This window comes from Gymnoscopelus microlampas (assembly GCF_963454915.1).
Source record: "Gymnoscopelus microlampas genome assembly, chromosome: 6".
NCBI lineage: Eukaryota > Metazoa > Chordata > Actinopteri > Myctophiformes > Myctophidae > Gymnoscopelus > Gymnoscopelus microlampas.
In genome coordinates, this window is record NC_139943.1 from 47484716 (window position 1) to 47498805 (window position 14090).

The window sequence follows — 14090 nt, forward strand, 5'->3', positions numbered from 1 at the left end:
GATGTGCACGCAGCCACGCACCTATTAATCACGCTTCTAATAGACGACATCCTGAATGAGTGCATGTTGCGTCAATACTACACTGTGTGACTACTGTAATGTTAGCTGATTAATTTCTCTAATGATATATGATGCCTGGAAGCTCATGTGATCTCTCAGATTTCTAGCTGAGCTTACTTCTGACCAAGATTAGTGGAGCAGAGTTGACAATAGCGTGACTAGCATCTGGATGGCTTAACCCGCAAGGCTAAATGCTTGCATTTGCTTGCAAACTCACCCAGCTACTTCCCTTTTTTTTCCCTCCTGGTCATCTTTATCCTTCCACGTTTTCTCATTTCACATGACAAGCATTAGTCGGTGCACTTCCAAAGTCAGAGTCAAGGTTGTGTTAATTGGTGAACTGCTGGCAGTTATTAATCTTTACAGAGCTCACTGTGACAGTGAAATTACATTTGATTTTTGGTGTTACCCTTGCATGCTCTCTGAGGCATGAATTGGGTCCAAAGAATATTTATCCAACTTCCACAGTACTGTTACTGCTGGTATCCAGTGTCGTCACTGTTTACCAGATTTGTTACCTACACCTACAAGTGTAATCACACCAGAGAGCTGGGATACGTATACTGTACTGAACATCACATTATGAATCTGATATAACAGTTACAGGGCTGTTATTATTGGCTATACAGTTCCTCCTGAAATTGCATGTTAATACATGTGTTCTGGTTGCCATGATTAAAATGCATTAACAACATGTTTGCACATCATATGTTCCTGCCTAACTATACATATTTCCATATATATATATATATATATATACATAAGTCAATGATTTCTAATATGAATTCATATCTCTATTTCGGAAATGCAAGGCAGGCATGAGTGCTCTCATGAGGTTAGTTATATTAATAATGGGAGAAAGTTATGCCAAATTCCGCTTGCAATGAGCCAGGATCCAGAAAGAAAATGTGACGTCACCCCATTGAAAGTAATAGCGAAAACCTCCCAAGGTGGCGCTACCTGTCCATTGAACTCCATTGAACGGTTCCTCGAGCTATATAGCCATGCCTGTAGAGGCTTCCTACAGAACATAGCTGTCTGCTAGCCCTCTAAATGAGAGTTTCTCATTTGATCCAGGCATTGTCACCAGTTCAGTTCTTATCCCAACAGCTGTCTGGTGTTTGCTTGGCTCCATTGAATCCTTGTCTTCCGCTGTGCTCTGCTTTCACCACAGTGGACACAGACAAAACAAGATGGATGCCTTCATCTGCAGCAGTTGTGCTTTAATCTTGGTCCACTGCCATGGTGATGTGCAGACACACAGTCTCCTGCCACACAAACCCCTGCCATTCGCTGCAGGCCTTAGTGTGAAATCTCACTGATAGGCACATCATTATCATTATCTCCATAACTGCCATGCCGTCAAGGTTCACAGCGCTGGGGGAAAATATATATATATATTCTGCTGTCAGAATGTCCTTCCCTTCATTGAGATTATAGTGTCTTCTTGATTATACAAAGTTAAATCCTCAGTGTTAACATTTCTTTCTTTTTACGATTTAAACTAACATTGAGTATTTTACAGTGGTGTAAAGTAACTAAGTACATTTACTCAACTACTGTACTTAAGTACAATTTTTAGATACTTTTACTTTACTGGAGTATTTCCAATTGTCTATACTTTTACTTCTACTCCACTACATCTCAGAGGCAAATATTGTACTTTTACTCCACTACAATTATTTGAAAACTTTACTTACTAATTACTTTTCAGATATAAATAATTACATTATAAAACGTACCTTAACCACTTTAGCCCTATTTTATACCTAGGCTATTTGAAATAGCGATCTTCAAGCTCATGTGTCGCGATGCGACGCGTTGTAAGCTTGTAGATCTGCTATTTTCAAACATTTTAGTACTTTCACATTTTGATACCAATACTTCTGTACTTTTACTCAAGTATATTTTATTCCGGACTTATACTTTGCAGTATTGATACTTTTACTTAAGTAAAACATGTGAGTACTTTTTCCACCACTGGTATTTTGCTGTGTATTATGAACTAATAGAATAATTAAAATTTGCAAATTACTAATGTGTCTGACAAACCCTAGTAGCTACTCCTGTTGTAAGTGAACAGATTAGCGCATCAGTGAAAGACAAAGCCACCCAGGCTGGTGGTTAGCTGTACTGTAAAGGCCAGATGGACCTCCACCAGCCAGTCTCTCTGTCTACATGGCCTTTTCAGTTGGCAGAGTGGAAGCAGACGTGAACTTTTTTTTTCTTCACTTCACTGAAGGGGCCACTGTCCAATGCCTTTGAAGCTTAATCAGAGCTATGCCATTCAAAAGAATATTAATGGCCTATCCACCCATGCTTTACAAAAGCCTATTCCAAGGAATATCCCTACTGTGATCTGCATTTCTCTCCCAATGCTCTGTATGGGCGGGTGTGAAAGCAACCGTTTTTTGGTTGCCATGGTTCCGCGCGCTCTTTTTCTTGGCTTGATTTGTCAAGAATGTGGTGAAAAGGAGGAAAGGAGACATTTTTGGTTTATGACCGTGAGAGAGAAAAGGCCCATCACGCTGGCACATGATTGAAACAACCTGTTATGCTTAAATGAATCTAAAATGTTCCATCACAAATTCTAATAACAAGTCCTCAATATGTTGGATAAGTACAGTGGCACATTATTAAATCAGTAAAATTTTCATAGTGCGCTAGGTATACTCTTAGTTGCTTGTTTTAGAAGAGAATGCACTTTTGGTGATTAGTATTTTCCTTCCCTACCTATGTTGAATGCAGTTAGTCGCTTTGGATAAAAGCGTCTGCTAAATGACTGTAATGTAATGTGATAATAGTGAGTTTTATTACGGTCTATAATCTCTGCAAAAGACATCTTGAAATTTTTGTATTATTTGTTACAGAGATAACAGCGTAACTCTCAGAACATGACCTTTGCAAAAAGCACATGCTATCTAATTCCAAACATAACCTTTCAAAATAAAAAAAAATACCTTTTATAGCTTGTTGGAGAGAAGCTGCAGAGGAACAGATAACAACTTATCAGCCAGACAGTCTTCTTAGCCTCAATTTGACCAAGGTTTTGTTTGTTTTCTTAATTAAGAACCAAGTTATGAGGTTGTCAGACATGCAACACACAAAAATGTTCAGTCCCAGGGTAGAGAAAAAAATGGCCATGATATATATTCTAAATATGATGCTTGACATGTAATGAGATTTCATTTTCATTTCAGGTTGAGCATCATACCTGAATAAACAGCATTTACTTGAGCAATGGGCAATCAATCATGGAATTTTAAACAGAAAAATCCACCCTAGCACAGAATTCATGTCACGTTGCTTCCGCATTCTTAGCCAGGTTAATCTGGATTTGTGAATATTAACAAGGCGCTCTAATATCTATCTAGGGTGTGGGATGGGGTGATCCCCGCAGCCTGCCATGACGCACCCATCCTCACCCGCCCGCTGGCATCCAACATCCAAAACCAGGTTGCTGCATGCGTTGCCACGAGCTCATGCAGAGTAGCACAGAGATTGCATCAGATTGCAGAACGGTTACAGCAGACCACCATGACAATACTACTGTGATGTCACCGAGTTTGAGCAACACGTTGTTTAGGTTGTTCAGTGGCTTGGGACACTTTTTCTGCTTCTAGAATTTCAGCACTACATGCACATGATAGTAGACTACTGCAGGGGTCTTCAACGTTTTCAGGCCAAGGACCCCCAGCTGAGAGAGAGATGAAGCAGGGACCCCCTCTATGTTGTATAAAATTGTGTTTCAGATTAAACTTTTTTTGTTTACTTGGTCTGCTCTTTTTTCCCTCTACGCCTAAACCTCTTTGCCAAAAATAGTAGATCTACAAGCTCTAGATCTGCTATTTTTTGGCTAAAGTTGCTAGGGTTCAAGTGGTTATGGTAAGGATATATATCACGCAAAGATTTGACGGACCCCCTGTAGTAACTCTGACAGACTGCTATTCATAATCAAAGGAAAAAAATAGGTTTTCCTGAGTTCACGGGCTAGACAGGAGTCTCTGGTTTCTATAGTAGCATGGGACATACTGCAATTGCTTTCTAAGTTCACAAATATTCACTGAATTGTGAGGTATCTTTCAAATATATGTATTTAGTGTTAGGGAGAACCCATCCCTTTAAGACAAGATGTTAAGCTTTTCACGGGGACACAACGTCTGAATCATCAGCTCTGCTTATGACTCAACCCCAAAACTTCCCCCATCGTCTGAATCCACACCCCGTTACCAAAGCCCATAAACCCTCTTGTCAGTGTGTGTGTGTGTGTGCGTGTGCGTGTGCGTGTGCGTGTGCGTGTGTGTGTGGGGGGGGGGGGCTGTCTTCCAATGCCACCTCACCAACCCAGGACAGATCCTGAGATAATGCCCCATAGCAGTGTGCATAAAGAAAAGAGGCCCACTGTCAAATTAGCACAGCAATGGGACAAAAGCAAGTAAGTACTTGTGTGGGCTCCCTTGGCCTAGCTGTGGTGGACAGTAACAGAGTAAATGTACTTGAGTACTGTACTTGAGTACAGATTCTGAGGATCTGTTCTTTACTTGAGTACGTTTCCAAGACAAATATTTTACTTTTTAACTTTTAGTACTTTTAAGCCTACTCCACATCCACACCAATGATTCGCCATGCAACTCCCTGCAACATGCAACTACTTGCAACCATTATCCCCAATGGCAGTTGCGAGGAGTTGCATGGTTTTGACCTAGCCTGGTACCCTCCCTCCAGAAATCTCATTTATCGTAATTTTCGCACTATAAGCCGCACCTGAATATAAGCCACAGCAGCTAAATTGAATGATTTGTACATATATAAGCCGCACTGGACTATAAGCCGCTGGTGTAAAATCCCTAGATTTAGGAGGTCCCCTAGTGGCCGTTAGCTATAAAAATCCATAGATAAGCCGCACCGTTATATAAGCCGCAGGGTCGAAAAATGGGAAAAAAGTCACGGCTTATAGTCCGAAATTTACGGTACATTTGATTTCTGGAAGGAGTCTGGCCTGAAGGCTTGCCTGGGCGTTTCTAGCCCGTTCACCAAATGAACGAGCCTATCAGCGTCGTCGCTCATCGTTCTGTGATTGACAGCGACAGTTGGCCAATCAGGTGGCGAGTTCGAGTGAGCCCGAATGAAGCCGAGTGCAGCCTGAGTGCAGCCGACAAACGACGAACGGCAGCCGTTGTTGTTGTCCGAGTGCCTTCACTTCTTACTTTCGTTTTTAAAACGGTCTCAAACTTCTTTTTTGAGGCACGGAATTTACTATTAAGATAGCGTTTGGATAGAATTTAGTTGTTTAACTTCATATATGTGGTCAATTAATCATGACAGAGCCTATTTAAAAATATAAATTTAGAGAACCGGCAGGTGCGGGGAGTATCCCAATAAGGCAACCTATTTTGGGCATGGCCGTCTCAAAAGTCCCGTTGCGTCACATAGTCTGGAGGTGGTAAAAATGAACTGCTGATTGGCTGAAGGGGAAAAACGATCATTGGCTGAAGGGGTTGTCAGTCAACGGTATTACTCCCGCCCAACTCCAGCCCACAGCCAATATTGCAGAATGGGCGATCAGGCCAGACTCACTCCAGAAATCAAATGGAAATGAGATTTCTGGAGGGAGGGTTTAACCAGGCTAGTTTTGACCCAGTTGACCTTAAAACGGTTTTGTAGCAAGGAGTTGCGACTAGTTGCATTGGTGCTGTTTGGCCTATAGGTTGGCTGTTTTTTTTCTTCCCTATAATGCAATCGGCCTAACTTCTGCTCTCACACTGTGTATAATATATAATCTAATGTTCCCTATTTATTCTGACTTCCTTATTACTAATGTTTATTGAAATGCAATGTTTCATGGAAGCTTGCATTTCCTTTAAATAGAAAGTCTGACAATTACTTTAACATTTACAATCTGTTCTTTATCCAGAGCTATAGTGCTTATAGTTAGTTAATTATATTCCGAGGAGTCCATTTGGTTACATTTGTATACACTTCGGCGCTACACCAAAACTGACAGTTAACGTCATGATGTCATGATTCTGAGGATCTGTACTTTACTTGATTACGTTTCCAAGACAAATATTTTACTTTTTAACTTTTAGTACTTTTAAGCCTACTCCACATCCACACCAATGATTCGCCATGCAACTCCTTGCAACATGCAACTACTTGCAACCATTATCCCCAATGGCAGTTGCAAGGAGTTGCATGGTTTTGACCCGGTTGACCTTAAAACGGTTTTGTTGCAAGGAGTTGCGACTAGTTGCATTGGTGCGGTTTGGCCTATAGGTTGGCTGTTTTTTTTCTTCCCTATAATGCAATCGGCCTAACTTCTGCTCTCACACTAGCCGTGTTTCTGGCTTCCCCCTCCGCTCGCCTCTTTAGTACATCTTCTACAAGAAAGCACATGCTGGTGGTTTGAGAGAGTTACAGTACTTCTCTGAAACATCAGATAGTTGTACTTGTAGTGGAGTAAATTTGACCAAGAGTATACACTCTTACTCAAGTACTGGGGTCGAGTACTTCGTCCACCTCTGTGTGAGTGACATCATTTTCATGGTCGAAAGGGCCGTCCACACCAAGCACTATACAACTACAATAACTAACAAATAACTATCTGTATAACTTTTTGGTTATTTATAGTTTTACAGTAGAACAGGGAACAGGGAGAGAGAGAGATGGGGAGAGACATGCAGCAAAGGTCATCAGGAACGGGACTCGAACCCGCAATGCGCTGTCAGGCTATTTTGGAGCTTAGGTGCCCGGACCGCTACGACAGCCGTCCGGGCCACCACCATTGTTACTCTGTAGTTGTGTTGTGTGAACTCTGCCGCCCACTTGAGTTGGAATAATTTTTTAAAACCCCCCCCCCCCCCACACACACACACACACACACACACACACACACACACACACACACACACACACACACACACACACACACACACACACACACACACACACACACACACACACACACACACACACACACACACACACACACACACACACACACACACACACAGTAAGGGTCCCCAATTAGGTATGGGCTCAGAATTACCGGATTTATCAAGTTTATTCAACAATTTTCCATTAAAACCACAAAGGCTGTATAAAATCTATGTACTAATAAAACAGGATAGGCGGTTATTAAAAGCTGGGCAACTAGGCAATAAGAGGGGCGAAGGCTTCAGGGCCTACTAAACATAACATAAACCTACACAGCAAACGCAAAATCCAAAAGCGAAATTAATTAATGATGACCCAGTATAATACACCATGACTCGGCTTGTCATGACTCGACATACAATCATTGACAACTCAGTCTCCAATATAAAATATGGCATGGGTGGGGAAAAAACAATGAAAGGCTTGTCCTCCTTCCTACACTAAAACCACACATAAAACAAGAAACATCTGGTTACCCCTCAACGCAGAGTCATCCCAGATATAACCAAAATACAACTGCAAAATAACACAACGTACCCAGTCAAAATAGATCCTTAGCCTCTTAAACAGCATCCGTATTGTGGGGAAAGCTTTTGCTGAAAATAGCAGATCGACAAGCTCACAATGCGACACGTCGCGTGAGCTTGCCGTTCAGGTGCGTCTTTCTTTTTTTTTTTAGTCTGCTCCATTCGGATCTCGGAACCAATTTCAGGTTCCATTAGGGTTTGGGTCCGTCATTTTGAACCTGTGAAGAGCTCCATGTGTATAATATATAATCTAATGTTCCGTGTTTATTCTGACTTCCTTATTACTCGTGTTAATAGAAATGCAATGTTTCATGGAAGCTTGAATTTCCTTTAAATAGAAAGTCTGACAATTACTTTAACATTTACAATCTGTTCTTTATCCAGAGCTATAGTGCTTATAGTTAGTTAATTATATTCCGAGGAGTCCATTTGTATACACTTCGGCGCTACACCAAAACTGACAGTGAACGTCATGATGTCACCCCTCCCCCGCCCTGCCCCCAGCATGTCCCCGACCTTTCCCCTTTTTTTTTGGACAGTAGCGTTCCCTTTTCCCCCTTTTTTATTTTGCACAGCCACTTGGGTTTCATTCCCCTCCAGTCTCCTCACTGCTTCCGCATACGACATTCTCTTTTCTTTCCTGATCCTTTTCACATCGTCTTCCATTATTCTTTGAGGACATTGCGCTGCTCCTGCATGATGGTTTCCCTGACAGTTACTATTTGGCAGGTTCTTGCTGTTATTCACACTGCCTTCTCTCTCTTTCTTCCCACATCTCCCACACTTACGGTCTCCTCTGTACACCCGTCCTCCTGGCAACAGAAGCACCTGAGTGGTGCTTCCTCATAAGGCCTGACTCTGTGGCACATTGGTTCTCAAAGTGGGGTCAGGGGACCCCCAAGGGTCCTTGAGGGAGTTCCAGGGGGTCCCCAGCTAAATGATGGATAGTCAGGAACCAAACGGACCCTTATGGGTCTGTAACTCTGAGAGTGTACACTCTCAAAGTTAAATTAACATTGTACACTGTACACTCTCAGACACTGAACACTGTACACTCTCAGACACTGAACACTGTACACTCTCAGACACTGAACACTGTACACTCTCAGAGTTAAATTAACATTGTTTTAACAATATAAATTGGGGTCCCATAGAAATGCCATTAAATGGGGGTCCGTAGCCTCGTGCAAGTGGGCGTCCTTGGAATTAAATCTTTTCTTATGGGGGTCCCTGGCTTATCTTTTCAAATGGGGGTCCACGGGCTAATAAGTGTCACGTTGGGGGTCCTTGACGTGAAAAAGTTTGAGAACCACTGCTGTAGCACACATGATCAATGCACATTATTTCTGGTAGAATAGATCCTCTTCTAATGTTATAAATACTGATTTGCTAAGCTCCTTCTTCCCACAGGACCCTGGAATTGAGCTAACCATTTGAGGGACCTGGAGGCTATAGAAACAATACATTAACAATAGGCCTAACAAAGTTATTAAAACTCTCTAGAAAAAATACATCTTACCATGTTCTGATTCGTCCCCCTCACAAACTGCCACACTTGCCAAACTCTGTAAAGGGGATATAGAACACAGCTTATTAAAACACGTCACCATATTGCCAAAATGAATTACAAAAGCAATAACATTGGTTCACAAGTTTCCTTGCCCAGTTTTAGATTGAATATCCCCAAGCCTCCAAGTCTTTCCCCAAACACTCAAATGCAGGCTTTGGGCCCAAAGGAAGGCCGCAAACCTGGTCACCCCTTTTATGCCCTCCTCTTAAAGGGGCAGTGCTGCATAATGTATTTATAGTTATAGTTATAGTGCTTGGCGTACGTGACCACGGCACGGTTGATTTCTTCTCTTGGTCTCTGGTAGACCGTGTCCATGGTAATCAATTAGAGATGTGATGATGCAGCTAAATGATTGATGTCAGTGTCCTGAGTCACTCTGACACCTCACATTTGGCCACAATACAGAACCTTGTGTATTGTGGCCAAATGTGAGGTGTCAGAGTGGCCTTTTGGCAGTTAAAAAAAGGAGTCAGTACTACATAAATATACTATTCATTTATTCATGTATTATTTTTTTTTAGGTAGGTAGGTAGGTACTGTAGGTAGGTGGGTATACAGGAAAAAGTGTTGTACACTTGAACATGACTGCTAGTATATCTCTGCTGGAACCAGCTAACGCCAAAATGTTCATTTTTCAGGAAATTAAAAAAAAGTGGAGTTAGGAGGTTTTGTTCATCATTGATAAGAACAGTTGAATGGACCTCCAAGCTCACAATGGCCACGGTTACATGGACACTCATGTATTCATTCAGAATGAATTCATTCCGAATGAACTCATTCTGAATAGAGGAATCTGATCCACTCACCTGTTTACATGGGACCTGAATAAAAGTATTCCTCGTTTACATGACCAAAGCATTCATTCAGAATATAACTTTTGACATGCGCAAAGTGGTTCCCGCCTACGCCCGGGCATGGACCAGGGGCCACTACCCGGAGCAGAGCTTCCCCTGGTGGGCATGGGAGGAGGCAATAGCCCCCTTGTGCCTCCGCGGCGGAGGTCTATCGGTCGTAGGCAGGCCCGGAAGCAACGCACCAGGCAGCGTTGTATGCGGTGCAAACCTGTGTTCCTTTGTCATCGCCGTTTTAATGCAAAAGTAGCAGATCTACAAGTTCAGACCAGTTTCTTTTTTTGTATTGGTACCAGACACGGTAAAACGTAGGCTAGCCTATAGTATTTGTCACATTTCTCATGTAGGTACCGTACGATGATGTCATCGCGCATTCGCACATGGTCATTATAATAATAAATGGAGAGAGAGAGAGAGAGAGAGAAAGAGAGAGAGAGAGAGAGAGAGAGAGAGAGAGAGAGAGAGAGAGAGAGAGAGAGAGAGAGAGCGCGACACTACAGTCTATGAAACAAGGCACGCTCATTTATGGCAAAAATACAAAAGTATTGGCATCAAAATATACACTTAAGTAGAAAGTATAAGCTACTCATTATGCCGAGTGTCACGTTTTATTGTATTATTATGAAAAAGCTTTGAAACATGCTGTAACTCATTCACTGTGACGAAAATCCTCTTTCTGCGCCGAGTAGCGCGCGGTGCGCACACGGTTCTGTCCATAGAGGTATAATATAACGGGTCTGTCGCCCTAAAACACAATCGCCCCGGGTCAAAATCCAGCCACCATGGAGCAGCAGTGGATGGCCCGCTCAAAAGGTGCGTGGGGCGGGGTGTTTTGGGGCGACCGTTCCGGCTGCCCATGTAATGAATTGATGAGCCCTTATAATGTTGTTTTCATTTATTTTTGTTCAATGTATGCTATTAAAATAATGCAGCTATTGCAGTATTGGGCCTTAACATGCGATTAAAAATGTATATGTATTTGGCCCCTCATATATAAAATAAATACAAATAATAAAATTAAATCTGATTTAAAATTGAAACTTGCATGCTGATCAATGCGTTTCTGCGTTTACGTGTGGACAGGGATTACAAAAAAAAATCTTTGCCATGTGGCCAGGGATTCTTTTTAAAAACTGAGGACTAAAATATCTGTTTAGAAAAAGATCCATATAAGTGTAGCCTAGGCCAGCAATCCTCGGAGCGTCCGTTCTCCTGGACAAGTCTGGGCTTAACCATTACAGGCTTATTACATGACGCTATTAGAATCATTAATTTTATCCCGCAGGAGCGAGCGCTTCTCAGCACCAACCGTGGCTGAATTAGAGATTTGATAGGTCATTTTTGGACAATTCTGACAGCCCTACTAAGCACGGACATGCGCAAAGGAATGCATGTATTCCAAACAGACAGGAGCGTTTGGAATAAAGTGTTTACATGGTCAATTCCGATTGATTTAACCCGATTCAAACGGTCTATACCACCCCTCCTATTCCGAATGAAAATGCATTCGGGTCAGACTGGAATGGAATATTCTATTCCAATTGGGGTGTTTACATGAGCAAATCTATTCGGAATGAATTCATCCATTCATCCATTCCGAATAGAAGTGTATTCATTCCGAATACAAGTGTCCATGTAACCGTGGCCACTGGTTGGAGGTCAAAAGGGGGTGGAGCCTGGAGTCAGCTAAACCAGCTTACTCCGGTGGACTTCACTGGTTTAGCAGAACATTTGAGGATCCAATGGAGTTAGCTAGTTTTGTCAGAAGCGCTTTTTAATGCTTTTCATTGGTTCAATATTTTTTTTTACCAACACACAGACGTAAAGGGTGTTCAATGGCCCTGATTTATGGGAAAAAAATGCAAAAGCGTCAACATGAGTTAGCTGTTTTTTGCCGGACAGCAACAATAGTGTAATGAACTGTGCTGTTCTCATTGGCTGCAGGTGATGTACTTCAGTTCCCTGTTCCCGTACGTCGTACTGATCTGCTTCCTGGTTCGGGCTCTTCTCCTCAAGGGATCCATAGATGGCATCCGGCACATGTTCACTCCAAAGGTATACAGTCAAATCCAAAAGTGTTCATTTAACTCTGAGTGTGTCAAAAATGTGTACACAAATTGATAAATGGCTACACAAATGGAGGATATTACTGTGTTACACTTACACCACATTAAAATAAAGGATTGTGTCTTAAATCAGTCGGTGCAGAAATATAGCCAATAACAAGCCTCAGACATCTAGAAATAAGCCAGAATGTATTTAATGAGCCTCAACAAAGAGCAGTAACTCTGTGAATCAGTGTGCCTTGTACATTATTACCATATCATCTTTATGACCTCAATAACCCTTGACTCAGCGTGTGCAGAGTCATCTTAGCAGTGAACCCTGTGTGGAAGACCCTATTTGGAGAAGAGCACCAGTGTCTGTAAAGCTACTGTGTCGTTGTCGATATCATCTTGACATGCTGCTGTGTGGAAAGCCGGTGTGGAAAAAACTGAAATGAACCCTTGAACAAATACAGGATCATCACAGCATATAGGTGTTTTGATTTGTAAATGTCGATGAACAACAGTGAAAGATTATGTTGATTTGGTGAAACTGGACCAAGCTGTCACACATACAGCTGAACATCACATGAATCTGATACAATCTGCCCGAACAGTTTAGTTTCCAAATGAGATCATGAACTGATCCGATCTGCCCCAATTTTTTTTATCACACATTGATGGGCCTCTAAACAATGCAATTTCACAATTCCACCCATAGAGGGCAGGGCACCACAAATGCTACAAATCACTGTTTGTCTGCAGACGTGATTTGTCAACCCAGCGGCCTAGCAGAGATACGCTCCGAGGAGCACACTTTTGTAGTCAATAATGTCTATACCAGGGGTCTTCAACAGGGGGTCCCTGACCCCTAGGGGTCCTCAGAGTTACTACAGGTGGGCCACCACATCTTTGTGTGATTTTTGTTACATTAACATTAACCACTTGAACACTAGCATATTCTGAGGAACATTAGCCGAAAATAGCAGATCTACAAGCTCACAACGCCTCGCGCTGCGAGGCGTTGTGAGCTTGTAGATCTTCTATTTTCGGCAAAGAAGTTTAGGTGTAAAATTAAAAAGGACCAAAGAAAAAGGCTCTGGACCAAAGTACAGAGCCAAATGTAAAGTTTACTAAGTATTAAGGGTTTAAGTAACCTGACTCCGTCAAATGGAAGCTTGCGACACACATTTTGTTTCACAGCCTACTTCCATCTGAGACTCGGCGTTTTCATTTTTTCAAGCTACTTGGCAGGTGATTGGATGATCCCGCCCCTAGCAGCCGTTGATTGGTTCTAACACGCAGCGGACCGGGCAGCTTTGCGCCATGAGCAATCCCAGACTCCTTCCTGAAATCAAATGCAAATGAGATTTCCGGGAGGGAGGGGGGTTTACCAGGCTAGGGTTAAGTGCTTAAATGTCTGAAATAAACAGAAAAAAAACATCAATTTACACAACAGTGATGATTAGTGATTTAACTGTCAATTAAATCTATAAGCTATGAAATCTATGAACAAGTGTATAGCCTACAATGTAGTGGCGGTCCCCGCTTCATCTCTGTCTCAACTAAGGGGTCCTTGGCCTGAAAAACATTCAAGACCCCTGGTCTTATCATTGCATTGCATGAATAAAAAAACAAATGGAAAGACAAGGGAAAGGGGTTCTTCAGACTGAAGTTTCCTGTCCTGCTGTGTCTCCTCTCTAGCTGGAGATCATGTTGGAGCCCAAAGTGTGGCGCGAGGCAGCCACGCAGGTCTTCTTCGCACTCGGCCTGGGCTTCGGCGGCGTCATTGCCTTCTCCAGCTACAACAAGCGGGACAACAATTGTCACTTTGACGCCGTGATGGTGTCCTTCATCAACTTCTTCACCTCCGTGCTCGCCACCCTGGTGGTTTTCGCCGTGCTCGGCTTCAAAGCCAACATCATGAACATCAAGTGTGTCACACTGTGAGTACTCTTTCCTGCTCTTGAGTCTGTAGTACAGTCAGTTTAAACCCTTTAAGACCGGTAACGCATCTGTGTCATTTTAAGATTTCTTTGGCTATTCAAAAATAGCAGATATACGAGCTCAGAGCGTGGAACATTTGTGCAAATCTTTGAAT

The 14090-nt window shown here is 42.4% G+C and overlaps 1 protein-coding gene across 1 annotated transcript in view; it reads left to right on the plus strand.

Annotated features, from left to right (window-relative positions):
* The window catches only part of slc6a15 (solute carrier family 6 member 15), a 35557-nt gene that overhangs the window by 13914 nt on the left and 7553 nt on the right, over positions 1-14090 (plus strand). The window contains exons 6-7 of the mRNA XM_084060438.1: positions 11889-11999; positions 13694-13935. Of these exons, the coding sequence (XP_083916564.1) occupies positions 11889-11999; positions 13694-13935 (353 nt within the window). The remainder of the gene's footprint in view (positions 1-11888; positions 12000-13693; positions 13936-14090) is intronic.